The sequence below is a fragment of the Aquila chrysaetos genome, chromosome 24 (genome assembly GCF_900496995.4).
Source record: "Aquila chrysaetos chrysaetos chromosome 24, bAquChr1.4, whole genome shotgun sequence".
Taxonomy (NCBI): domain Eukaryota; kingdom Metazoa; phylum Chordata; class Aves; order Accipitriformes; family Accipitridae; genus Aquila; species Aquila chrysaetos.
In genome coordinates this window covers 6,457,432-6,484,676 of record NC_044027.1, presented here as the reverse complement: position 1 = coordinate 6,484,676, position 27,245 = coordinate 6,457,432, and the positions used below count along the sequence as shown (strand labels likewise).

The 27,245-nt window shown below is 56.0% G+C and overlaps 1 protein-coding gene across 7 annotated transcripts in view; it reads left to right on the top strand.

Annotated features, from left to right (window-relative positions):
* Positions 1-27,245, top strand: part of PPFIA4 (PTPRF interacting protein alpha 4) — a 60,114-nt gene that overhangs the window by 26,547 nt on the left and 6,322 nt on the right. Inside the window, exons 2-24 of one of the 7 annotated variants that reach the window (XM_030000505.2) lie at positions 238-1,050; positions 9,075-9,176; positions 9,303-9,467; positions 10,086-10,160; positions 11,298-11,393; positions 11,847-12,068; positions 12,508-12,654; positions 12,782-12,916; positions 13,547-13,630; positions 14,567-14,698; positions 16,197-16,259; positions 17,605-17,696; positions 19,906-20,047; positions 20,298-20,503; positions 20,959-21,199; positions 21,423-21,458; positions 22,045-22,178; positions 22,346-22,509; positions 23,146-23,239; positions 23,470-23,551; positions 23,987-24,187; positions 25,168-25,230; positions 26,406-26,432. In XM_030000505.2, coding sequence (XP_029856365.1) covers positions 814-1,050; positions 9,075-9,176; positions 9,303-9,467; positions 10,086-10,160; positions 11,298-11,393; positions 11,847-12,068; positions 12,508-12,654; positions 12,782-12,916; positions 13,547-13,630; positions 14,567-14,698; positions 16,197-16,259; positions 17,605-17,696; positions 19,906-20,047; positions 20,298-20,503; positions 20,959-21,199; positions 21,423-21,458; positions 22,045-22,178; positions 22,346-22,509; positions 23,146-23,239; positions 23,470-23,551; positions 23,987-24,187; positions 25,168-25,230; positions 26,406-26,432 — 2,940 coding nt within the window. In that variant the 5' untranslated portion in view covers positions 238-813. Of the gene's footprint in view, positions 1-237; positions 1,051-2,751; positions 3,139-9,074; positions 9,177-9,302; positions 9,468-10,085; positions 10,161-11,297; positions 11,394-11,846; positions 12,069-12,507; positions 12,655-12,781; positions 12,917-13,546; positions 13,631-14,566; positions 14,699-16,196; positions 16,260-17,604; positions 17,697-19,905; positions 20,048-20,297; positions 20,504-20,958; positions 21,200-21,422; positions 21,459-22,044; positions 22,179-22,345; positions 22,510-23,145; positions 23,240-23,469; positions 23,552-23,986; positions 24,188-25,167; positions 25,231-26,405; positions 26,433-27,245 lie in introns of those variants that run through there. The other 6 variants (XM_030000511.2, XM_030000508.2, XM_030000507.2 and 3 more) reach the window with 6 other exon arrangements.

The following is a 27,245-nucleotide window of genomic DNA, read 5'->3' as shown; positions in this document are numbered from 1 at the left end:
TTGGAGGATTTTGGGTCCCAGGGATACTGTTCCCTGCAGCTTGGTACCATACTGGATACAGTGTAGCGAGCACATGTGTGCAGGGTGGTACAACCTGTCACAGCCCGTTCTTGTGGGTGCTGAGCCCACCTGTTGCAGCCTTCCAGGGTTTGATGGGGGGAAAAGAGTGCTGGGCAGGTGCCCTGGGCGTTTTGGGGGCAGCAGGAGGGATCTGATCTCTGTCCCCCTCTCCTGTAGGTCACTGCAGTGCATTTGAAGAGCTGTGATGCCAAACGGAGACACATTCCCACATCGGCAGTGACCATCTCATCCAGTCTTGAGGAGAACAGCCCATCATCACTGGACTCCTCCTCAGCATGCCTGGGCAGCCCAAATATCCCCCAGACCCTCCCTGTGCTCCTGCCAGCTTGGGCTCCCCATTGGGACAAGTCCTCAAGGGTCAGTTTGTCCCCCTCTGAACATCTCCATGGCTCACTGATGCTGCAGCCCTCTCCGAAAGGCATCAGAGAGGTGACACGAGGGACCCTGGCAGTGACAAGCAGCCGAGTGGGGGGATTTGAGACTGCAAGGGCCTTGTCAGTGCCAAGGACGTCCGTCCGTCCCCGCCAGACTGATGCCAGCTTCTGCTTAGCACCCAAGAAGAAGGGATGCGGAATCCCCTCCACCTTCACCACCCCATTGCCCCCTCCCATGCTGGCTCCCCTGACCCGTAGGAGCCTGTAGCAATGTAATCGGGGCCCTGCGGCTCAACAGCACCCACTGCCCGCCTCACCAGCCACCTTCAAGACCCACGCCCACCTGTCACACCCCGCCATGATGTGCGAGGTGATGCCCACCATCAGCGAGGGGGACCCTCTGGGTCCCCCCCAGGGCTCTGAGGCGGATGCCGACTTCGAGCAGCTGATGGTGAACATGCTGGATGAGAGGGACAAGCTGCTGGACACCCTGCGAGAGACCCGTGAGACACTCTCTGTCACCCAGAGCCGCTTGCAGGAGACCCTACGAGAGCGTGACCAGCTCCAGAGGCAACTCAACTCGGCGCTCCCACAGGTAAGGATCTGGCCCTGGAATGAGCAGGAGCCGTCATTGAGTCATATAAGGACGATCGGCTGCTTGGATGTGATTTTTAGCTCATGCCTTTAGGAAGGTCAACCTGGTGTGATAATGGTGATGCTGCCGGGTGTGTTGCACTTCATGCCAATAGTAAAACCCATAGGTTCTCCCAGGCCAAGCCACAACCAGCTTGGACATCTCCCCTTCTCCTCTGTACCCCTCATTGGTCTGTGAGTCCATGCAGGGAGATGTGGGACCGCAATCCCCACTGTTGCACAGGGAAATGGGTATGGAGAAGGGGCAAAACCTTCCCAAGGACACTCCAGGGCGACAGCGAGGCAGACGCAGAGCCCATGCTTGCCCACTGGAGACAGCCCATTGCGGAGCAGTGCTTGGGGAGCAGACAGCACATTTTGGGTAGCGGATCTGGCTTGCTACCTCCAGCCAGCTCATCAGGATGTCAGGAGGTCCTTGGTTTCATGAGTCCACACTGGCAGTTAGAGAGTCCCCAAATGTGAGGACATTAACCACATTCCTTCCCCACTGCTGGAGCAAAGCCACCACTCCCTGCCCCTTCCCTTGCCAGGAGGGCTTCTTTCCATCAGCCCCATCGCCCAGTGGGGTGATGGGACTTTCTTTGTCTCGAGCTTGGTCCTGGGAGGGGACACTGGAGGCAGAGCTGGGTACAGAGTGGGGATTGGGACATCGCAGTGGTCCCATTTGTTCCCTGAGGTGGAGCAGATGGGCAGCGGGCAGGGAGGCTGCCAGAGGTCTGTGCTCAGCGAGCAGCCCAGGGCATAGGGAAATCAGGGCTTGCCATGGCTCTGCTGGGCTTTTGGGTGTTGCTCTGCTCCCGGCTCTGCAGGACCCACTCCAGGTACTCCAGAGACCCGGACTTGAGCTTGGCCTCCACAAACAAAGATGCTCAGGTCAGAAGAGGATGAGGTGGATTAGTGTCACAGGGCTGTGCCTGGTGGATCCAAGCTGCCCACCTTCCCTGTGGGGTCTTATGGGGCAGCACACAGTGTCCCAGGGCACAGACTTGGGGGAAGCAGGATTTGGGGGGCTTTTTCACTGCTCCATTGTGGGTGTGAAGTGGGGAGGAGCCCAGCAGCCAGGGGAAGCAGGAAACTTTGAACGTTTATGTCCATTCTGACTGTGCCAGTGCCGAGACCTCAGACCCTCCTTGCCTGGGTGCTGGGGTTTGGGGCACCCTGGGGAGATGGGAAATGACTAATGGATCAAAACTGGTGGCACAAGCCAGGACAGAGCTTGGGCTGGTGGCTGGCTAGCTCTCAGCATCCCTTCTCCACTCTGGACGGGGGAAAGCAGCTCTGGAGGAAGGCAGCCTGTGTCTCCATGCAGGGAGCTGGGCTGGTCCTGGCTCTGGCCAGGCTGCTGAAAGCAAAAACCCAACAGTGCTTCCCCGGGAGCTCCTGGGGTCCCTGTGGATGAGTTGCTCCTACTCCTCAGAGATGTGCTGAGACATACCCAAGTGTTGGGTGCAGGCAGGGCCACTACCACTTCTCATGTGCCTTGGGCTCACGTCCCCTCTGCTCCTGGCTCTCCTGTCAGCGCACGCCGGAGAGAGCAAGCCAGGTCACCCTGAACGCACACTGCCCTCCCCACTGCAGCCGCCTCGGATTAAGGGACCGTGCGGATTTAGTCTCCACTCCTGCTCCAATAAAGGGTCCTCGGTGCCTCGGCACGGGCGGCGTGCAGACGGAGCAAACTGGGTCAGCGCAAAGGGACTCGGTGGCAGTGCTGCACCCACGAGCCCGCTGGGTGCCCTGCTCCAGCCGGGGCTGCCTCCGGCTCCCTGCACCACAGCAAGGGATGTGATTAGGGCGGGTGGCAGATGGGGAATTTGCCTGAGCTCCCACTGCCTCCCACTGCCCTGCCTGTCCCTGCATGGGCAGGGGGGCTCTGTGCCCTGGCACGGTGGCCCCCAGTGCCCACTGTGCCGCTCACCAGGGCTGCACCGGCTGCCCTCGTGGGAGATGAGGGCTCGACATGAACGCGGGGAACAAACCTAAAGGCACTCACCTGCCCAATGGGATTAATCCCAGCATGTGCATGTACCAGGTAAGCAGGACGCGGCGGGTCTTTTCCCCAGGGCACTGCATGGGGGCATTCCACGGGCCTGTCCCATCCTTTTTCTCCTTCTCTGTGAGCCCTTTTGCCCTGGAGCTTACTGCAACGTGTCAGACCCCATTGGGACAGGATTCAACCTGGATTGCTTGAAGAAACCCTTTTTTGGGGGCAGGATTGGGCACCCAGGCTCATCAGTGGCCACCCATGAGGCTTACAGCCCTTCCCTGGTGTCACTGAAGAGCCAAGCTCTGGCTGTGCAGAGGACATGCTGCCTGGGGAGGTTGGGGTGGATGGTGGCGGAGGACATGGCACTTTGCATCCTTTGAGGGCACAGTGACAGCTGGATGCTGCTGTGTCGGCATGGAATCCAGAGTGCCGGCAAAGCCATCAATGGGCAGGCAGGGAATGTGTGTCTGGTGCAGACGCACGCATGGGGCAGGCAGGGGATGTGCTTGTCCGGGGCAAATCCCTGCATGGGGCAGTCAGGGATGCTCCTGCCTGTAGCTCCTGTTCCCCCTTGCCTGTGTGGTGCTTGGTTGCCATGTGGCCAAGCCATGCCCCCCGCCTAATCCATGGGGGCATCCCTCAGCCCCCAAAAGGCAGAACTCCAGGGCTATTTCCCAGGGAGACTAAGCTGCCTTAATGCTTCTTACATGATTTATTTATTCATGTGGGAGTGCTGAACGCGACTTAATCAGGCTGAAAGCTCTCAGCTCCAATCCCTCTGCCCTCCGTGCTTGTGCAGGAGGTATGTGACCAAGGACCAAGCCCTGACTGGGGTCCGGGTGCTCTCAGCAGCCCCCTGGGGCCCTGGCATGGCTGCCAGCTCCCTCCTGCCTGGCCACTCAGCTCGGCTCCCCCCCTGCTCCTCTGGGTATAGGTGCCACCCAGGGATGTGACATGCAGGGCTCCAGGTGTATCCAGATGTGTTCAGTGCAGGGTCCTGCATGGGATGGCACTGCTCCCTGTCCTATCAGGGCTTGGTGGCTTGGCAGGAGTCCCTGTCCCCAGCTGTGTCAGGGGGAGAACAGGCTCCCAAATTTCACATGGGCTACTGTACTGAGGGCTACCAATAGCCGTGGAAACCTCCTGCAGTTCTTCCTTCCAGGCCCCACTCTGCTGCACCTTTGCTGCCTCTTGGGGCCGCCTGGGGAGCTGAGAACTGGGCTTTTTGGGGTGGGCAGATCCCCTAAGAATCCCTGAGCTCCCTGGAGGTCCCCCAGGAAATGGGGAGGGTCCTGGCATCAAACATTCGCCCCAAAATTCTCCTGTTTTACTTAAAAACATATCTGGAGTTAACACTTGCAAAAAGTAGTGTGAAAATAGGAATCTCAGCAGCTCCAGGTGGGGGGAAGGCACCCACTGGGTAAGACTTTTAAATTGTCTCAAGATTTTGGGGAAGGATGGAGGGATCTGGCAGCTCAGTGCTGAACCGTTGGAGCTGAGGTGTTGGATTTCTGCTTGCTTGGCTGCACAGTGCTCCTCCCTGAGCAGTCCTGGGTGGAAATACACATTGTGACCACATGTTGAGAAGGGATGACACCAGTTCTCCATGGATGGTCCCTGCAGAGTCACGGTGCTGTAGCTGATAGGTCCAGGATGTGCCACCGTACTGCTCAGTACTGAGGGTGGGTGATGGTCGAAGCCCTGGGTTTACCCGACAGGATTTAATCTTTGTAATCCCATGCTACACACTGCTGGGGTTGTGTTTATCCCCTTGACTGTAACTTAGGGCTTTCTCTTAATTCTGCACCACTCCTGGGACAGCAAGGAGCAACCAGGGTGATGGGTCTGCCAACTCCCAGCAAGGACAGACAGATGGATGGGGCTCCATCCCTCTCGTGCTGAGTCAGCAGTACTGATTTCCCGGCGTGGGCATCCTTCCCACATCACCCTCTATTGCACGCCTGGCCCATCAGGAGCAATCACTCCAATTAGGGGCTTTAAAATCTCATTAATCCTGCAGCTGGAGCCAGTTTGTTCCCAAGGCTTGGGTGCATTGGACTAGCGGCCACGCTCCTGCCACAAATGGGGGAATTTTGTTCGCTTCGGTGCAGTCTCGCTGCATCCTTGTCTGTGCTGTGGATGGCACAGGGAAAGGCAGAAGATGGTTCTGGGCTGAGGACTTCTGCATTTCAGTTTTTTCATGCTATGAGCCTTCTCCCCCTGTGCTTCCTAAACCTCTCCTTGCTTTCCCAGCGATCTCCATGTAGCTGGTTTCTGGCCTCCCTCCAGCTCTTCCCTGTGCCTTCCCCATTGATGCAGCCAAGGGGGAAGACCCTGAACCCCAAACATGCCTGGTTCTGACTGAATATCTGAGCCCTGAGCCACAATGCCCTGTTCCAATACCTTGCGTGGTGCTCCGGGTCTCCCTCCCTGCTCCAACGGTGAAAATAGCATCTGTCCACCCTGCTCCCTTCTGCCTCAGGGCTTGAGGCTGAGCCCAGCCAGTCACACTTTGGGTGGTTTGGTTTTAACACAAATTAGCCACTTCCCAGGCTGCTGGGCTTCCTGCAGGGCTCCCGAGGACTCCAAGGGCTGTGTGTTATCATCCGTCCTTTGACTGAAGATCAGGCACCTCTCCTTCACTTTCTAATCCGTTTATAGGTGTCCCTGCTTAGTTTGAAAGCTTATCGGAGCTGGGGGCAGGCACCTCTGCATCTCCTGGAAGACTCCTGGCTGTGGCCAGGGCAGAGGAAAAATCATCTGGATCCTCTTTTTTGCCACTTCACTGGGACTTAGGGAAATGGCATACCTGTGGACGGGGGTGAAAGCTGCACTCCACGGTGTGACACTACAGCCAGGGGCTGGGGACAGCTTGTCCTCATGGTCCCCAAACTCGCCTGGTGCTTGTTAGTGGCCCAGAAGCAAGGTGGCAGTGTTAGGGCAGATGTCTGGCACAGCCGGGGCTGATGGAGGTATCTACAGGTGGGTGCTGGAGTAATTTATTCCTATTTTTTTATTCCCAAGGCATCAAAATCAGGCTTGCAAGTGCCCCCAGCTCTGTGTACTCGGCTAACCCTTAATGCTGTCCTGTCTCCCTGCAGGGGTGTTGCTATTTTTGTCGGTAAATGCTTCTTTTTGCAGCCTTTCCCCACGGAAGGACAGTTGTCATGGTCTCTTTTATTTGCCATGGGATGCTCCAGGCCTGGCAGCCTTGCAGGGGCACACAGCACAGGATCTGGCCAGCCATTCCTGGTGGGGTGGAGGGCTTGGAGGAGGAGTACCCTGATGGGATAGGGTTGGGCAGGAGCTTTGTGCTGTGCCTGGGAGTGGAGCTGCCACCAACATGCTTTGACCTGCTGACCCATGGATTGCATTGGGCTGGCCGGGGTGGGGGCTGCCTGTCTCTCTCCAGCAGATTTTCCCTCTCTTTTAATCTCCTTGCCTTTCGGGATGAAAGCCTGATTGCAGGCGCAATCTGTACAGCTTGGCCAGCCCGGGCGGGCTGTGCAGGCAATGTGGGGTGAGGAGGGCTGAGCACTGGTGATCACTGTCCCCAGTGTGGCATCCTTCTTCCCTTGCTGCCTCTGATGCCTTGTCCCGTCTGTCCCACGCTACACATAGCCGTGTTCACCCCAGTGGAGAAAGCATCCACGTCTGCAGCCCTAGTTTCCCCTGTCAGCCATGGGGCAGAGCAAGAGGTTTCCACTCTTTGCAGATCTGGGGCTTTGGATCCACAGGGTCACTGCCCTGGTGCTGGGAGATTGTCCACAGCCAATATGTCACCTGCCATTATAGCCTGGGCTGCTGAAAGACATTCCTGGGGCCATCATGGCTGCGAGGTTGTTTTTGCTGAGCTCCTTAAGCCTTGCTGCCTGTCTCTTGGCGTATTGAGAGACTGGGGGAGTGATGTGTTCCTCAATCTGAAGCAGCCAGCGGTGCATGGGTACCTAATCTGGCACCTCTCGCTGCCGCTCTCGCACACTTTCTGCTCACTGGCATTCCCAGCCCCAATATAGTCCACGGGGATGCTCGCAAGCTGCTTGCTGTTGCACACAGCGCTTGCATAACCCAGTGGTGCGCACGCACATGCATGTGCCGCTGGGCTATGCCAAGCCGTAATCCCCACCGGCTGGGAGAGCACAGCTCTGGGAAAGGCTTGGCCGGCACAGCGGTCTCCTGGGGGAACTGGCTCTGCAGTGGGTTTCACTGAGCTTTGGGGGCTGTGGGACAGTCCGAGAGCAAGCGTGGGATGGTGCCTGGGCACAGCAGAGGCTGGTGACAGAGGTTTGGGGTGCTGTGACTGATTTGGGGGACAACTGATGGGGACAGGGATGACCCCAGGGCTGGAGCGGTCCCTGGGGAAGTGATGGGGTAGGACTGGGTCTGGAAAGGAGCCAGGGCACTCAGGCCCTGAGGCGATGCTGGAGCAAGGATGTCAGGTGGCAGCAGCCCTGAGGCATAGTGATGGGCAGAAAAGCAGCTATTTATAGGGTTGATGACTGACTTCAGCCACTGCAGTTGCTCTTTCCCTTCCTCCACATTGTAGCATGCTCGGGTCCTGTCCCACTGTGGCGTCTCAGCATCACCAGTGACACCACTGTCCCCACCAACCCGAGGCTAAAAACCACACCAGTGCGAGCAGTTTGAGCTGGGAAGGGAGAAGGAAAATCTAGCTGGGACAAACAGAGATTAAAAAGCTCTTGATTTCTTGGAGGGACGTCAGCTGTCGCAAGAGGTTTCACTTTGAGCTGAGCAGAGCATTTGATTCAACCTAAGCCTCAACGTTTTGCTTCAGTTTGAAGGGTTTTTATTTGTTTAACTTGGGAATTAAAGTGAAAGAGAATTTCATGCTGTAAAACAGCTCTCAGCCCCCAGTTGAAATTTGGTTTGTTAATGCTCAACCAAATCCTTCTCAGCTTCTTCTGAAACCCTTTTCCTTTTTAAGTTCTTCTCAACAACGCTGTGAAACTGGTGTAAATTCATGAAGCATTTCCACATTTGCATTTTTCACCCCCAAAAATCCCAGCTACAAAATGTCACTTAGTCCTGGCACCACTTGGTGACTGAAAGAGCAACTGGGAGCAATGGGAGACTGTTCCTGGGCTAACCCAGGTGCTTGGTTTTCATTTTTTAAGGGAAAATGGACTCTCCTGCATCCTAGGAACTTAAAGCGAGTTTCTTTTCCCCTCTGACACAGTCACAAGTGTGATTGCTCTGTTCCTGAGAAGCACATCATATCCCAAAGGATGTGCTGGCTTTGCAGCTCTGCTTTGGCATTACTCTGTGCATGGCTCTTCCTCGCTGGCTGTCACCTCCCTGGAGGGAGCGGTGACTGGAACAAGGACTGGTGGCACCTGCCACATCTCCTGCTCTTCCCCATCTCTCTCAGCTGGGATTTGGGCCTTGGGGTGTCCCATAAGAAGCTCGATGGGGCCCCACATGCTGGACTGGGGAAGATCTTGCTCTTTCCTTTGGAATGAGATTTTGGATGATGCCAGGTCCTGAGGCTGTGGCAGAGGCTGGCTAAGGGCCAGGGGACTCATCCTGGCCAGCTGTGGCTTTGCAGTGAGTTTTAGCCTGATGGGATGCTCCAAGGTGGGTGCTCTGCTGCATTGCATCAAGGGGACAGTGGGGATGGGAGCATGCTGGTGGCCTTGACTGGTATGCTTTAAATGCCATCAAGCACCTCTGGAGCTGTAGGGGGGTTTCTTGTGTCACTGGACATCAAACCAAATGGATAAATATTGGGATGCTGCATTCTTCTTTGTCCAAAGCACTTAGGGAAGCCAGGAATAGATCACCTCCCAGCCTGGCTGTGCTTCTCCACCGATTTCTCAGTGTTCCCCTTGGTGTCGCCATCTCTCACCGGTTGGATTCAGATGGGAAATGCTCTGTGCTGGAGGTCCTGGCAGTGGGGCTGGAATGCTGGCTCCGTCTCCATCCCGCTCTCCCTGCTCACGGCCGTGCCCTGATTTCTGCAGGAGTTTGCAACGCTGACACGGGAGCTCAGTGCATGCCGGGAGCAGCTCCTGGAGAGGGAAGAGGAGATCTCGGAGCTGAAAGCTGAGCGCAATAACACCCGGGTAAGCATATAAAACCTGCCGTCTGGATTTTAGTCCTCAGAAATGTGGGACGCTGCAGGCTGCTGGGCCGATATCGGCACTGACAGCCCCCAGGGTGGTGAGAGCCTCACACTTGCCCTCTTGCAGCTCTTGCTGGAGCACCTGGAGTGCCTGGTGTCAAGGCATGAGCGGTCCCTGAGGATGACCGTGGTCAAGCGTCAGGCCCAGTCGCCGTCCGGGGTTTCCAGTGAGGTCGAGGTGCTCAAGGCGCTCAAGTCACTCTTTGAGCATCACAAGGCACTAGATGAAAAGGTGAGACAGGCTGCTGGGACCTCTCCCGGCTCACTCCATGAGCATCCCCTGCTCAGAGCTGACCTTCTCCGAACCCTCCTCCTCCCTCCCGCTGGATGCCATTTTGTTTTGTTAAGCTGGGTGGTGACATGGGGTCCCTCGGGAGGAAGGCCTTGGAAATCGTGCAAGCTGCAGCACCCTTATTTTAGGAGCTGGTGGGGCTGCCGAGTGGATGCTGTGGGTTTGAGGCTGTTGGGGACGGGGAACTTGCTTCCCTGGGTCACTCACATGGTGGTGGTGAGCACTGGCATTTGGCACCCTGGTTCAGTCTTTGTGTTACGACTCTTGTTGTTCCTCCTGATTCATTTGCCTCAAGCATCTCCTTCCTCTGCTAAAAGATGTCTTCAAGCTGTCCTCGCCATAGGTCTCCAAGAGAAAACTTGGCCCAGGCTGTTCCTCTCCAACATGCTTTTGGTCTCCCAGGCGATGGGCTGGAGCATCCCTGAGCCTGTGCCCTGCATGTGAATCCACCTAAGCCTGGCTGTCACCCAGACAAAAGGGGCTGGGAGCTTGCCTAGATCCTGGGCACCCTCGTCATGGATGAATAATGGCCCTTCCCATTGTCTTACATGACTGCAGGTCAGGGAACGCTTGCGAGCAGCCTTAGAGCGAGTGGCAACCTTGGAGGAGCAGCTCGTGGATGCCCATAGGCAGGTAAGAGGTATTTGGGCAGCCTACCCTGGACCTTTGCTGGGGTGCCTGGTGGGCTCGGACTGCTCCGTGTTACATTTGTGAATTCATGTTGAATTTGCTGAAATACCACCCTCAAATTATCATGCAGACCAGAGAAATGGCATTTGGGAATTTTTAATGTAAGGCTTTTGTTCTAAAATAGCTATTTAGATGAAGCATTGTCTGTATTTAAGGAAACTGTGTAAATATTCTGAAAACTTTTGTCTCGCAGGCAAGGTTTCCTCTGTCGTTTTGCTGTTTGGTTCATTTCACTGACAGAAGCAACCTGAACTTGAATCATTTCGGGGGGTTGAGTGACTTGGGATTTTCCCTGCCTTGGCAGAGACCAAAACCTCACTGCTCCAAGCACCTCATCTTGCATCCCCCATCTCCTTCCTTGCTGGGGCCCTGGCATAGGGACTTTGCTGTCCCCAGCATCTAGCCCTTTTCATCTTGGAGAGATATTAACCCTGTTTTCCTTCCTGAAGTTTGTGCCCAGCCACTACTGCCAAAAGTAAAGAGCCATTCTTATAGCCTCTGCCTGGCCAAATTTTGCTCCTCTTTCCAGTTCCCAGGATGTGTCTTGCGGTCATTCACCAGGCTCAGCGGGGAGGCAGTGCCTGGCCTTCAGTCACCTTGCAGGAGGGACTTTTCCCCATCCTCCCCCAGCAGAACAGGGTGCGATGTCGGTAGATATCCCCTGCTCCTGCTGGCTGTGTCTGCACCAGGTTTGGAGTCTGTCTGGCTGCAAACTAGTGAAATGAGTTGGAAGGTATTCCTGGGATGCAGGGCTCAGGTCCCCAAGGGCTCACCAGGAAAACCATACTGCTGGGGCTCAGGCTCTTTGCGTGCTGTAGCAAGCACTGCTCTGTCCGAGCAGGATGGATAGGCTTCATCCTCCATCAGTGCTGAGCCTTGACAGTATCTCTGCATGCCCTCTCTTCTTCACCCTATCCCTCCACTTCCTCCCCAGCCATAGGCACTAGCTGAATATGACAGTGGAGGAAGCCAGCAGGAAGCCGGTTGCAGACCTGGGTGCACCAGGGCTGGCCTCACCCAGGGCCAGACCAGCTGGTCTCATCTGCTTTCTCTCATTAATTAAGCCCTGTTGTCATGCAGGTGGCGGCTCTGCAGCAAGGCACCACACGGGAGACCCCAGCAGGTGAGCGGGATGAGAGGGAGCCCAAGGAGTCAGCACAGAAGCTTCCCTGGAAGGTGAGAGCCCCAGAAATCCCTACTCTGACCATGCTTACTGAGGCCATTGTTTCTCCAACCCCTTTGTTGCTGGCTCCAGGGTGCTGAAAACTTTTTTCCCTCTACCCTGGGGTCCCCTGGGGTCTAACCCCCTGGGAAATGTCCTTCCTGGTGGATACAGGCTATTTCTGAGTGGAGGAGAATTTGCGCTCCTGCTTGGATGCTTCTAGGGGCTCTGCTTCCCAGAGATGCTCTGGGAAGCCCTCAGGTATCCCTATTCCATCGTACCTGTGAGAAGCCACATCCCTGGCTAGTGGAGACTGTTGACAGGGGGTCCCAGAGCCCCATGTCTCCACTCCCCACCACCTCACTGGGTCCCTGCAGGGCCATGTTCTCCCATTGCATAGCTGCAGGCAATGCCAGCCCATGTTTTGGGGCAGCCTGGCATCCGCCTCCCTCTCTGCTGCCTTGCAGCGGCTCTCCAACGGCTCCGTCCACCCGGATGATGAGGCAGGGCGGGTGGTGGAGCTGCAGGAGCTCCTGGAGAAGCAGAATTTCGAAGTGGTCCAGGCCAAGGAGCGCATCTCTGCTTTGGCTGCCAGTGTCGCCGAGCTGGAGGAGGATCTGGGCACCGCCAGGAAGGATCTGATCAAATCGGAGGAGATGAGCAGCAAGTACCAGAGGGACCTCAGAGAGGTTAGACACTGCCCTCTCGCACTGCCAAGCCAGTTGCAGTTGCAGAGACATTCACAGCAGCTTCCACATGCTCTGGGCTGGGAAGGGATTGTAACTCCTGTTGTATGCAGGGTGAAGGCCTGTGTTCCCTGAAAGAGGCCACTGCCTTTGGGAGATTGTCCCCAAGTCCATCTGCAGGACTTCCCTGAGGTTTTAAGCAGACACCGAGATACCCAGGTGTGCTGCAGACCTGGGGCAGTGAGCTGTGTCCATGCTAGAAGGCTTTTCTGTGATTGCTTGACTCTCCCTTTATCACTTTCCACTCTGCTGTCCCTCATCCCCCTGTGAAGCAGGGTTTTCATTGCATGCTTGGACTCGGGGGTCGCAGGAGCTGGGTGGCCCAGTTATTCCAAAATTGGTGGTCACAGATCAGGATGTGACAGCCCCATCACTTCCCCAGGCACTGGCTCAGAAAGAGGACATGGAGGAGAGGATCACCACGCTGGAGAAACGCTACCTGGCAGCCCAGCGAGAAGCCACCTCCATCCATGACCTCAATGACAAGCTGGAAAGCGAGTTGGCCAACAAGGAGTCCCTGCACCGCCAGGTACTGAACCTGGACCCAAAGACTCCCCACCACCCCAGGGACTTGGGAGGGAGAAGTGGGTGGGTGCTGGGGATGGGAAAAGCGGGCAAGCCTTGGTGCTGGGCACCCATCCTGCCCTGTCTTGCAGTGTGAGGAGAAAGCCAGGCACCTGCAGGAGCTGCTGGAGCTGGCGGAGCAGAAGCTGCAGCAGACAATGCGGAAGGCAGAGACACTGCCCGAGGTGGAAGCGGAGCTGGCCCAGCGTATTGCTGCACTCACCAAGGCAAGTGTGTGGGGTGATTGGGCACCAGAGCCAGAAGGGAGTGCAGGAATCAGAGGAAGAGGCAGGACTGGCAACCCCCCTGCAGTGATGGAGTCCCTGGCAGGCCCAAGGCACCCTGCTCTCATTCCTAGCCTCTGAGCTTTGCTGTCCTCTGCCTTCCCCATGGCTGCAGGGACAATGCACCGTTTTTAAAGCTCTCGATGTGTCCTGCATGCGTGGTGTTTGTTCCTTTCCCTCAGCTCCTTTCTCCAAGGCAAAGATGGCCCTGTCAGTGTGGACAGCCTTCAGCTTGTGCTGGGACCACTCTGGGATGAGGAGGAAGAGGAAAGACCCAGGCTGGATCTGGGAGGGTGCAGGCCTGGAGGGAGGTGTGGATATGGTCAGCCCTGCCCTTCCTGGGCACTGGAATGGGTGCCTAGTTGTTCACAGAGCACCTCCATCTCCCATCACCTTGCTAGCAGGGCTCTTTTGGGCTCACAGCACACAGTGAACCATGGCAGGGATGCAGGCAGTGGGAGAGACCGCCGCATCCCAGGGAAGGATGCGGATGGAAGGATGGAGGGAGGGATGCAGGAGGGCCTGCATGGTTTTGGGGAGTGTCATCCGAGAGGGCTGCTCTGCTTTTCCCAGGCAGAAGAGAGGCATGGGAGCATCGAGGAGCACCTCCGGCAGCTGGAGAGTCAGCTAGAGGAGAAGAACCAGGAGCTAGCCAGGGTAAGCGCTGCTCAGCCTGGACGGGGGAGTCCTTGCGGGTCCTGATCTGGCCTCGGCTCCCCTGTGCCTTGCTGACTAGGTACGTGTGCACACCATAAAGGGCTGGCTTGCTGGCATCTCTGAAGCAGGATGGGGAGAGGAGCATGGTTAATCCTTTCCCATCCAGGATCTCTTAAACTAGAGCCACACAGGAGCTCATGACACTCTCTACTGTGATTTCCCCCTCTCCCAGGCATCCAAGTCTTGCTGTTAGCATGCTACATCCACTCCTCTCCCAGCATCACCCCCTGGTGCAAGCTGGGACCCCAAATGCAGGTTGGAGGGGAAGGCTCCAGCAACTCTTCCCCCAAGCCTGGATCAGCAGCAGGGCAAGACCAATGGGCGCTGGGAGCAAAGGGTGCTGCCCCTCAAAAAGACAGGGAGGCCGAGCTGATGTGTCATGGGCTGCACAATCCCTGCTGTGCTCCTTAAGCCAGTGGCAGGACTGTCCATGCAGAAGGTTGTGATGCCCATTTCTTGGATTGCCCAGGTGGCATTACAGCATGTGCCCCTGGGGAAGTCCGTGGCTGTTTTGGCCTAGGGCAGAGATTTGGAGAGACCTTTGCAAATCCAGAGCATCAGCACCCGTTGGGGTCTGGAATGTACCCCCAGTGTGGCTGTCCCTGGCAGATGCACAGGTCAAACTTTCCTGAGGGTCAGGCAGGCAGGATCTCTTTGGATCCTGTCCTCTCTCCAGTTCATTCCTGGCTGGGAAACGGCAGAGACCAGCAGAGCCCGAGCAGACTGTCCAATCTGTGCTGGAAGGGGTGGATTTGTCCCGTGGATCAGCTCTGACACGCCAGCAGGCACAGGATGGCAGGAGGGCACCGAGTTGCTCGTGGCAGGAGGAGCAGATCCCCTGAATCTGACATGGCTGGTTGCTGTTTGCCGTTGCAGGCCCGCCAGCGGGAGAAGATGAACGACGAGCACAACAAGCGGCTGTCGGAGACGGTCGACCGGCTGCTCTGCGAGTCCAACGAGCGGCTCCAGCTTCACCTCAAGGAGAGGATGGCAGCCTTGGAGGAGAAGGTAGTGGCTGTGGGGCAGGGGGTCATCTGGGGGGCTGGTGAGGGGTTGAGTGGTCTGCAGCCCCTCCGGCACAGAGCCTCGGCCAGCCGCAGCACAGGGGTTTGGAAGTACCTGTGTAGGGATGGAGAAATGATCACATGCAGGATGCCAGCTGGGCGCTGGGACCGGTGGGAGAGCAGGGAAGTGTGCTCTGCATCACACGCTCGCCTCCAGCTGGCCCTCGCCCAGTAAGACCCACTTCCCACTGCCTTTCACCTCTGACAGCAGCAGGATCCATCCTGCTCTGTTCCCTCACTTCCCTGTGTCTCTTCTGGCGCAGCCTTGACTGCAGCCTGCACCTGGCTGTCGGAGCAAAACCCTACTGCATTTTTCAGGAGAAAATGCAGCATTCATTCTCTCTGACCTGCCCATCCCCACCACATGCTGCCTTGAAACCTTCCTGTCCCTTGAGCCTGGACCGATCTGCCTTCTCCAAGCCAGGGCAGAGTCCATGAACAGTCTCCCAGCTCCCACTCCACTCCTCCTGGGGAGGTGGGCTTTCCTTTGAGGAGCCAGCTGGAGTGGCTGCTGCCCCAGTGTTAATGCAATTAGCTGGGAGAGCAGGTGGCTCAGAGCAAGGACTAACCTCGCAACACCAATGGGAGGTCAGCCCTTGGTAATTCACCTCTATTTGGGTTCCTGCGGGAACCGGACTCCCCATAGCAAGTCAGAGCACAGAGGGGTTGTATCCCCCAGCTGATCCCTCCAGGACTGGGTCTATCTCCCTGCTGCTTTGCACCTCCTGTCCCCAACCAGATCTGGCTGTGCCAGTGTGTCCACTCATTCAGCAGGTAGGTCTGAGTGGCTCTGGATAAAGAGCAGGACCCAACATATGGGGCTGAGTCCAAATTCCCACACCAGCAAGCAACAGGGACCAGAGCAGTGGCACCTTGCAAAGGGGCATTGTCTGCTTCCCAGCCTGCTGCCGTCACTGGCTTACCCAGAGAATTTCTCCAGGTCTTCCGCAGGCGAAAATGATCCTGTTTGGCTGCCAGCACCTCCCAAAAAAGAGCGCTAGGTCAGGCAGTTGCAAATGCATCTTTCTTTCCCCCTGCCTATTCCCTAGCTTAGATGTAGGGGACATTTTTGCCCTTGATCCAGGTGCTCAAGGAGTTGATCTCCTCTCAGACACATTTCCTAATCTTTAAGCCCTGCCCATCAAATCTCTAATCGCCACTTGCCCTCCATAGCTGTGCCCTGGTGCCGGTGTGGGGCAGGAGTTGGGCTATGGCAGCCCTGCTTAAGGAGCAAGAGGTTTGCAGAGAAGACCGGCTTATGGGCAGCTAGGTGAGGAATAGATCAGGAAGCCATTGCCATCCCTCCTGCCAGGTGTCTCTCACACCATCCACACAGTGATTCCACACTGGCCATCCCCGGGAGGCCACATGGCCGTTTTCTAAATGGTCTCTCTTTTTCTTTCCTGTTTTTGTTCCCCTTTCTTTTGTTTCATTTTTCAAAGAACACATTGTTACAAGAGCTGGAAAATACCCAAAAGCAGATAGAGGAACACCAGCACGACAAGGTAAATGCCGCTGCAGGGAGCCTGCCCTAGTGACTGCGCTTCCTCGCTCCTAATCCCCGGCTAGTGGCAGTGGCGCCTCCTAAAATACCCTAGTTTCGGAGGAGCTGGGATCCCAAAGCGCCCAGCAGCAGGAGGCCACAAACTAACCCACGCAGTGGCTGGATGGAAGCTACCACCCACCTCCCCGGAGACCCCCGGTTCAGTTCCCTAACAGGCACGTTCAGTCCCATCTCCATATTTCTATCACGCTCATCCATCCCTGATCCCCTGCCGAGGACAGCAGCGAGGCCAGGGTGGCTTCGCCCACATGTCTAGAGGAGGGTTTACCCCGGTGCTCTTCGGTGCAGCCTGGCTGCGAGGGACAGTGCTGCACAGGCAGCCACGTCCCCTTTGCCCCCAAGGCTTTCTCGACCCCCTCGCTCAAACTGGGGGGAAGATTGCTCCATACCCAGCTTGCAGAAGGCCCTGTAGGTCTTCACACCTCCCCTGCTCTCAGATAAAGCATCTAAGTAGGGTCTGCAACACAAGTCCATGTTGGCCTGTGCTGGGAAGCATGAGGATTGCAGCTTTTTGAAGCAATGGGAGCTTTGGGGATGTGCCCCATGTCTCATGCATGGTTGGGGGCACTGGGGGCGTTGCTTTCCCCCTTGCCCAGGGCCTTGCTCTCCCAGATGCTCCCTGCACGCGGTGAGGATGTGTGGGCACTGCTTGTGCTCTGCGGCCATGGCTGTTCAGCTCGGTAGAGCTCAGAGACTTGCATGATGCTGCCTGCATGTTACCCACCCTGGTTCAGCCTGTTTGCCCGCAGGACTGGATCCTGCTGTGCCTGAAGGCTCCCATCTCCCCTGCCTCCCTGCCCGCCCGCAGCATCCCCCTCACATCTCCCACAGGACAGCATGGCCACTTAGTGCAGGCGCAGGTTCCCGATGAGGATGGGACTGGCAGCAGGAAGGACAGGGCCAGCATCAAATTTGGCTAGCAGGTCCCTCGCTGCCAGCCCTTTGCCAAGGCAAATGTGTGTGTGTGGTCTCGAGCAAAACCAGAGCATCCTAGTGGGACCGATTTTCCTTTGTTTCTCAAAGCAGCATCACTTTGAGCACGTGTGTGTCTGTCTGTCTGGCCTGTGATCACTCCCTCCCTGCGCAGCATCGCCCCAGCATCGTCATTCACTGTCTCCTGCATGAGCTGTTTCTTTACTGATGTATCAAAGGTGCTTTGAACCTGGGACGGGGATTTTTAAAGGGAATATAAACCTGGAAATAGCTAAGGATGTGGATTGCCCCAAACCTGGCTGCTCTTCAGAGCAAAACTAACCCCTGCCTGTTTCTTGTCTTGCCCCGAACAGCGACGGTTGTCCGATGAGATCGACAAACTGAGGCTGGAGGTCGATCAGCTCAAGACCAGAAGTGGGACGTTTGTGGAGAGCGTGCACGCAAGGTAAGGGCCACCTGCCAAAACCCTGCCAGCCCGTACATGCCCCGCTTGCATCCTGCACCCATGGCTTTCGGAGCATTTTGCTTTCAGGGCCCCACAATGCTGTTGGCATCAGGCAATTCTGGTTTCACCTAGCCTCTGTGTGGGACTGCAGGGTGGTTCATCACAGCAGGGTCGGCTCTGGCTGTGCTGTCCCCCACGCAGATCTGTCCTGGGATGAGACATAGACCATTGAGAATAGCCCAGCCCAACTGAATGGCCCAAAGTTTACTGTTCTAAGGACGAAAAACCACTGGGCATCATTTCTTTTTCTGCATAAAGGGCTTAGGCCTTAATTTTCTATGAAAGCTGGATGTTCCCCAAACACCTTTGTCCCCTGCAGTGCGCTGGGGATGGGCCGGTGGAGAAGGAGGAACCTCTTTTGAGGTGTTGCAGGCAAAGGAGAATGACACACATCCCCCTCCCCTTTTTTCCCCTCCTCTCTACAATGGTCCTCCCACACCCTTTCATTTAAAGTCAGCGGGGAGGTGGGGACGTGCCAGCCCAGAGCATCAGGAGGAGAGGTGAGTCCATCAGGTCTCAGCCTCCGGCACTGACTGGGGTACCCAGCACCACTGCAAAAAACCAAGGGGTTGGAAAAGGAAGGTGCCAGCACGACATGCACCCCACTGCATTGCTGCGGCTGCCTGGTAGACCACATCCTCTCCTGAGCACTTTTGATGTGGGTTAGAGACAGCAAGGGATCAATGAGAGTGACCACCAGTGGGGAGAATTCACCTCTCAGGAAGGCTGGAAAAGATGGAAAGGAACCGGTGTAACCAGCTTCAAATCTCTCAGCAGCTGTGGCAGAGAGGAGAAGGCCTGGAGGCCCCGTATCTGTTGTGAAGAGAAGAAATGGGGAGAGTGAGGAAGAGCTTGTGAGGATGAAGGATAGCTGAGTGCCAGAGGAGTGTCTGGAGCATGTGTGGGACCTCTTTGTATGGGTCTATAAGAATCGGATGGACGATTTTTTTATTTTTTTTATTTCTTGGAGGAAAAATCAGCAGAAAGCTTGAGTTACAGAGACCAGAATAATCCCTCAGCTGAAATGTCAGCTTTTGTTTAAGGCGCCTTTATCTGTTTTTAGCGCGGGAGCAGCTTGTCAGTGGCTCCACAGCTTAAATCCCCTTGAAACTTGGGCTGTGCCTTCGTCTGCAAACACCAAGCTGACGCCGAGCCAAGCTGCTCAGTTAGTGGTTTCATCTGGGTTTGGTGGGATGCTGGGTTGGGGAGCCTGGATCCTTATCTGCACTGGAAACTAGACCCACCATGGTGGAAAAACACTGAACTGCATTGGACAACTGCTTTTGTCATTTTAAATCAAAAAAACCTCATGCCTCCTATGGCCATGCATATAGGGAGTAATGACACCGTGCTCCGGGAAGGCACTTTGCTCAGCTGCATGGTTGGGTCTTCAGGGTGAGGGGGAGCAACCAGGCAATGTGGAGATACACAATGAGTACCACTAGAGGCAAAAAGTGGCCTCATGTCCAACAGCAGCTGCTGTGTTGCTCCGCCTGGCATGGAGACCTGTGCCCAGCGTGGGGGAGGAGGATGAAGTCCCAGCTGGTTTCCGCTAGGAGATCCCAAAAGATGCTCATGTCCCCGCACCTGGAAGATCTGTTTCAAATGGGATTTTATTCATCAGGGGTTTTTTTCATGCAAATGTTGAAGAAAACATAAAATGAAGGAGAAAAGCTCCCCGGCTGGCCCCTCTTCTGTACCATGGGGATGGAGAAGACAGGCACAAGACGTGCTGTACATATTGGCAGATTCAAGCTGTTCTCGAGAGGGAAGGACAGGAGGGGACTGTTCAGCCCACGGCTTCACAGCAGACGTAGTGCGCAGGGTGGTTTTGGCCAGAACTGGCTGGATGCCCCAGTGGGTACTGCAGTGAAGGGGGAGGTAGCAGCAGGGTAGGGCCCAGGGCTGAGCTTCCTACAGTCTGTGAGCACATCTCCAGAGCCAGCGTGGGGGGAATGGGGCACCTTTTTATGGAGCCTGGTTTTGCATCATTTCATGCAGAGCAGGCAAGCATTGCTGGTGTGGGCATTCCAGAGTGGCCTCATCCTCCTCTGTTCTGAGCAGGCCTGGGCTGCAAGGGGAGCAGCCCCTTGATGATGAGGGCATCCTTGCATGGAGCAATGTCCACAACAGGGCTCTTTCTCCCCAGGTCCCATATGGGCAGCGCCACAGACCTGCGCTTCCCACTGAGTGCCGTGGTCCATGCCCCAGCCGAGCCCTTTGGGACAGCCCCGGGCCTGCCTCGGGCACAGAAGGGCCGATTTGCTGCTCGACGAGAGGAGACAGCCAAAGTAATCCATCTTCATACCAGCATGGGGTCAGAGTTGGGGTTGGGGTCTCCTGCCTTGCATGCTGGTCTCATGTATCCTTGATCTGGGGACATGGGGCAATTTTCTTCACCTAGTGTGTGGACGGGGGTAACATGGTAGGAAGGGTTTCCCATTGGGGTTGCGTTGAGGTGTGACTGTTGCATGGAGGTCTCCAGTTTGGCTTTGGAGACATGGGAGTGCTGTGTAGGACCAGTGGACCTTGTTCCCCCAGGACTGGGAGCAGGCCCAGGCAGGCAGCGTCCTGGCCACGGGACCTCATGCCTTCGACAGCGACCCTGAGATCTCTGATGTGGACGAGGATGACCGCGAGACACTATTCAGCTCCATGGACGTGCTTTCCCCTGGTGGGCACTCGGATGCCCAGACGTTGGCCATGATGCTGCAGGAGCAGCTGGATGCCATCAATGAGGAGATCAGGTAGTGACCATGGCCAAAACCCACCACTGCCTTGCTCTGAAATGGCTCTGGGGGGGCAACAAACTGCCAGGTGGTGGGAGTAGGCTCTGATGCCCTAAAATTGACGTCTTGGTCCAGCTTCAGCCAGGGAAATGGCTCCAGGACATCAAGCCACAGGGCTTGGTCCTTCCTGCACATGGTTCCTTGTCCTTCAGCTCCACCAGTGCTGGCTCACAGAAAGGATCATTATTTTTAAAAAAAGTCACGCATGAATATTAAAAGAAATCGTGGTGTGTCTCAGCTCTGGTTTATGGGCATCCTGAGGGATCTTGCTGCCATTCCTGGAGATCGGGGGCTTGAGTCACAGCACCCAAGGTGCATTTCCCCAGGGTAGGGAGATCCTATGGCTGGGAGGTGTGAGATGACTCCCCAGAAAAGTGGGGAGCCAGGAGCCCTGAGCCCCACTGCTCCCCCAGGATGATCCAAGAGGAGAAGGAGTCCACCGAGCTCCGCGCGGAGGAGCTGGAGACCCGCGTCACAAGTGGCAGCATGGAAGGCCTCAACCTCACCCAGCTCTGCAAAAGGGCTTCCATCCCCACCTCGCTGACAGCCCTGTCCCTGGCCAGCTCGTCCCCACCGCTCAGCGGCCGCTCCACCCCCAAGCTCTCCTCCCGCAGTGCCGCTCAGGACCTCGACCGCATGGGGATCATGACATTGGTGAGGAGGCACATGGGGTGGACGGGGGGGCTGGACAGGGTGTGGGGTGGGAGCGATGCCCCGGCATCTACATGGGTGTGTGGGAGGGTGGTATGGAACGGGGGTGCCCATGTTTGCTGTCTCCCAGCCTGGCACGCCTGGCCCCGGGACTGCTCTGCGGGGGGGGTTTCTCCATTAACTGCCCCCCTTTCTGTGTCTCTCTCGCTTTCCCCCTTGCAATCAGCCCAGCGACTTGAGGAAGCACCGGAGGAAACTGCTAGTGAGTGGCTCCCATCCCGTTGGTTTTTGTCCAAGCCCCTTTTCCAGCCTGCTCCTGGCTTTGTCCACACCAGGTCAGGGTGCAGCAGGCGCGGGATGGAGCTGGGGACCCCAGGGATTCAGCAGGAGGATCATGGGGATCCTGTAAGGTGCTTGAAGATGTGCCGGCTGGCAGCCTGGGGGGTCTGGCAGGACATGGGGAGGTTCAGAAAGCCACTGGGTCCTCAAACATTGTGTCCCCTCTGGCGACAGGGTGTCTTTGGGACATTCCCATCTGTGCTCCTCAGAGCCCTCTGCTGAGGGCCAGCAGCTTCTGTCCCCACACCCTGACCTGGACCATGGGGCTGCATCCTCTCTCCTCCCTATTCCCAGGATCTTGGCCATATGGCCGCATCCTCCCCATCTGCTTGGGCATCTCGAGCCATTGCCAGAGCTCTAGTTCAGGCCAATCCTGGAGCGTGGCAAAGCCTCAGGGCCCTGGTGGCTCTTTTGGCCATGCCTCCATGGAGCAAGAGAGAGGCAGGCAGCAGGGCAAGGATGGAGCTGGGCTTTGGCCACCCAGCCTCATGGCTTCTCTGCTTGTTCAGTCACCTGCAGCTCGGGATGAAAGCCGAGAGGATAAAACCACCATCAAATGTGAGACGTCCCCCCCATCCTCACCCAGGACATTGCGGCTGGAGAAGCTGGGCCACCCTGCACTAAGTCAGGAAGATGGGAAGAGGTATGTGGAGCACCCTTTGGATCTCACACTAGTGCCTGTTCTGTTGGTTTGAGGATTTACATGGGGCAAGTGTGGGATTGTGGGACGGTCTGGGGTTTGCCACAGCTTGTGCGCTGCTCGGGAATAACCTAAAGGCTTTGCTGTTCCTCTCCCTCCTCCATCCCCAGCTCGCTGGAGGAGCAGGCCAGCAACCCCAGCAGCAACAGCAGCCAGGACTCCCTGCACAAGGGCTCCAAGAGGAAGGGGATCAAATCCTCCATCGGGCGCTTGTTCGGGAAAAAAGAGAAGGGTCGCTTGATTCAGCTGAGCAGAGAAGGGGCCACGGGGCAGGGTCCGTGAGCAGCCCTATTCCCATTCGTGCCGGGCGGGCGTCCTCTTGGGCCAGGCTCTCTGTACGCCTCATGGCACTGTCTGGCTTTGGGGTGCTGTTGGGATGACAGGCGGAGGAGCAGGGATACCCCTGCTGTTTTGGGGATGTTGGGGCCCCTGGCTCCGGGCTCCCTGCAGCTTTAGGGCAGTTGGATCCTGATGCTTTCTGCCCTGCGGCCCTTTCTGGCATGAGCATGGTATCAGTCTTAATGCTCTGCAAGAGCTGCAGTGAGGATAGTGACCCCCCATCACTGTATCTTATCTTTAATGTCCCCAAATCTGCTTCCCTCCCCATGGGACCTTGATTTTGCACAGCCCTTTGGTGGGAGCTGTTTTTCTACTCCTAAATCCTTTACTGGTTTGATGTTGAGCATCTTGAAACAGGAGGGATGGCAGGCAAGGATCCCCTTGGGCTTCCCAGGGATGCAGTGGAGCTGCGGGGGTGGGATGGAAATGGAGACTCACCTCCTGTGCTGCGATTGTGCATCCCCAACACCCTGGCATGGGGACTGTGGCAGTGCCCACACTGACCCTGGGGGATGTCATGCTGACCCTGGGCACATCACACTGACCAGAGGATGTCTTGCCTGCCCAACAGTGCTGCTGACCGACATGGAGGTGGGCATGCAGGACCCTCTGGGACTTGGCAAGCTGGGTGCTCAGGCCGAGAAGGATCGGCGCCTGCGGAAGAAGTAAGTGAACTTCCTTCCCTGCCCCAGCAAGAAAATGTCCTGCCTGATGGCTGAGAAGCCATGGCATGGGACTGGGAATTGTTGGAAAGGCTTCTCCTCTTCACCCTCTCTTGAGCCCTTTTAGCTCCTTTATTGCTTTGCTGCCAGCTAGTTCTTACATGCCCTTTCAAGAGCTGCTCCCTTCCCCACAAGCCCCCAGTAAATCACTCTTCCAATTCTGTTCCCTCCAGGCATGAACTCCTGGAAGAAGCTCGGAGGAAAGGATTGCCCTTTGCTCACTGGGATGGCCCCACCGTTGTCTCCTGGCTGGAGGTGAGGCAGAGCACGCCCGTGCATCATCCCCATGTGCCAATGGCTTTGCATTTGCCACTGGTCTGTAGTGTGCTCCCTTGGCAGCAGTACAGCAACCCACAGTCCCACCATGCTTGGTCCATGCACGTGGTTGGTGGTTGCAAAACCTGGGGGAGCAGAGCAGATCCCCAGAACCCTCACAAAGTCTGTAGAGTTGTGGTTTGATTAGAGCTTTGAGTTGAAAGGCTCAGTGGGTGCTCTTTCCCTGTGCTATGTCCATCAGATATAGGGATGCTGGGCTGCCCACAGGCCATCTGTGCAAGGTACAAACAAAAAAGGAACCCCATGTGGGTATCCAACTTCAATATTGAGCTTCAAACAGGGTGGCCTTGATCCTGCCAGAGGAAGTTAGGGTAGGTCAACCAGGCAGTCACTGGCTTTGCTCTGTTTTGGCAGCTCTGGGTGGGGATGCCGGCCTGGTACGTGGCCGCTTGCCGGGCCAACGTGAAGAGCGGAGCCATCATGTCAGCCCTGTCTGACACCGAGATCCAGAGGGAGATTGGCATCAGCAATGCGCTGCATCGCCTGAAGCTGCGTCTGGCCATCCAGGAGATGGTCTCACTCACGAGCCCCTCGGCACCACCCACCTCACGGACGGTAAGTGCTCCATGCTACAGACCCCCTCTTCCCCCAGACAGACCCTCTGTGGGGCAGGACAACACACTTGGTGCCCTCCTTTCCCTGGCTCCTTGGGACCACAGTGGTCCATTGGTCACCAGGGAGTCCCAGTGTTACAGGCAAGCACGGCCATGAAGGGGGTGACGTTCCCTCACGGACTGGTCAAACCACCAGACACTTGTCCTCAGGCACAAAGATAATTTACGGCTATCAAGTGTGAAGCACTTTCCTGTCAAGGCACCAGCAAATGCTCTTGTCCTCACACTCAGAGGTTGTCAGCAAGAGGCTGACCCTGCTGAGCAGCCTGCAAAGAGCAAAGCTCAGAGACTGTCTGCCGTGGAGAGGATAAAATCCCATCCAAACAGCATGTGCGTGATTTACGGGGCCAACTCGGTTATCCACAGCCGTTTTCTCAATCATTTCAATACAAGCCTTTTCCTGGGACCATGTGAAATTCCTGGGGCAAGTCAGAGCAACTGCAAATCCCAGTCTTGCCCTGGATAGGACATGGAGCGGATGGAGGGATCATGTCCCCAGACCCCTCAAGAGGTTAATCGTGCCCCAGTAATGCCAAGACACATCTGTAGAAAAGCAGCCAGCAGAAAGAAAGGCCCCAAGCATGCTGTGTGCCCCTGAGATGGCCATGGCTGGGGTCACCGCTGTCAGAGACAAGCCTGCAGGCTCCGTGAGCATAACACCAAAGTATAAAGACAGCCAAAGGGCCCGTGGTTCTTGCTGTGCTCTCCGTGGCTGCATGGAGAGCCCAGGGTCCCTATGGGCAGTGAGGTGCCACCAGGCTGAGCTGCAAGGACACTGTGAGAACTCCCCAGTACAGCTCCAAGCGCAAGGGTGGCCTGATCCTCCATCAGCCTGAGCTGAGCTTGTTTCCAGCACGGTTGTGAACTGAGGCCACAGCTCCATGGTGGTTTACCCTGACCACTCTGCTCTTTTCCCTGCAGTCCTCTGGAAACGTCTGGGTCACCCATGAGGAGATGGAGAACATGGCGACTTCCACCAAGACGGTGAGACTGACCAGCCCCACTGCTGCTGCACAGCATATCGGTTACCGAGCTGAGCTCCAGGCGTGCATTAATGTGCTAAACCCCGGGAGGGAAGGGGATCTTTGCTGCGTCTCATGTGTCAGCTCTTGGCCAGCACCATGCACCTGTTTAGAAACCATCTTTCAACCTTTAATATCCCAACAATTTCTAAAACTGGCTTAAAAACCATCAGATGTATTTTCCTTTGTCAAGCCCCTGTGGGTTTTGCTGGGTTTCTAGAGTAGTTTGTCGGTTGTGAGTTAGAGGAAAGAAATGAAAGAAAAAAAACAAGAATCATCTCAAGATAGATGCATGAGAGCACCCAGAGGAGTCACAGTGTAATCTCCTATTGACCTTCGCACACCCAACTATTGTCCCCACTGCGTCCCTACCACTGGCTGAGAGCGTGGGGTCCCTCGGAGGGATGTGGCTGTGCTCCCAAAAGCTCTGGCTCCTTTGGAGAGGTGCAGTCCTGCAACATCTGCAACCTGATGACCCTATGCCCATGTGTCAGAGCAGGGGCAGCATTTTGGATTTGTTGTGTGAATTAGGCACTTTATTGAAGCTTTTGTCTGCTGGTTGAGTAGCACAAACCTGTAACTGGCAGGTGCCTTTTGGGGAAGGAGAGCTCTGAGTTACAGCAGGGACGTAACACTTTCCCTTGGCAGGTTTTGCAAGGTTGAGCAAAACCAGCACGGGTTGACAAGGGAGGAAATAGCTACAAAATTGGCAAATTGGGTTGGGCAGCCCCTCTTGGGGGTATGACCCAGGAGCTGAAGCTTAGGTTTCCCTCTGCATCTGTCTTTGGGGGACCCAAGAACTACCCATATTTCCCAGGAAAGATGTATGAGCCCCAGTGTCTGTGCCATCTCCAGCCCAAGGCCCATGAGAAAAGCCTCACCCTGTATCCTCCTTATTTGTCTGAGAGATGGGGTGAAACCTGGACCAAGCAGAGTCAGGGTGTCCCCAGCACTCTGTCAACAAGGCTGAGCTCGCCAAGCCGTGCAGCCATAAGACCGACCCCCATCCCCTCTGGGTCACCCCATGCCAAGGGATCCCATGCTCAGCACGCCTGGCACATGCTTTCACGGTGCAGGGCCGCCGGGTACTGACTTTACCTGTCCTTTCTATTGACATGCCGCATATGTCACGCTTAGGACACAGAGGAAGGCAGCTGGGCACAGGTGAGGTCCCCGTGTCACCCTTTTCTGCGGGCGGTATGTGAGGTGGTTGTGGGAGGGAGAGCAGGACACCCCGGAGATGAGCTTGGGGCATCAGTATTCACCAAGTTCTTGTTGGAGTCTGAACCTGCACCCTGTGGTTGCTCCTCTGAGCCATCTTTCAAGTACAAGGCGGTCCTCCTTGGACCTTGCATCAAGCAGTGTCCTCTGCTTCAGGCAGAGTGAATTTTTCTGGGACCTTCTCTGTAAGATACAGATTCTGTGTAAAAACCCCCACCTAAGAGTGATCAGCCACCCTGCATGGGAGGCAGGTTTCTAGCTGCACAGACATTTAGTTTTCACCTTTTTTTTTGCCCCAAGTTCAGGATATAGACCATTTTCGTGAACTGACAAGGTGGGAGGAAGGAGTCCTGCTGGGATCCATCTCTTCTGGTTTTATCACTCTCAAATATTTTACTTTTCTTTTGGTGGATTTTATTTCATTTTTGGACCCAGAACCAGCTTGCAGTGAAAGTGACTGGATGTTTTTCTGCCCCAAACTGACCTTTTTTTCCATTTTGAAGTCATGAAGTAGATCTTTTGGTGATTTCTAAGCTTCTTAAAAATCAGTTGGAAATGCACTGAAGCCTGTTTCTTAGTTAGTTGTTTCATCTTTCATGAATGTGCTTTTTCTGGAAGAAGCTTGTCATAAAGTCCAACTATCCCTTATGCTTGCTTTTTGGCTACTGCGTGTCTCCTTGGGAGACATCAGTAAGACACAGAACATGGCCAACAGGACTGTTCCCTCCAGCGCCTTCAGTACAAACTAGGATTAAA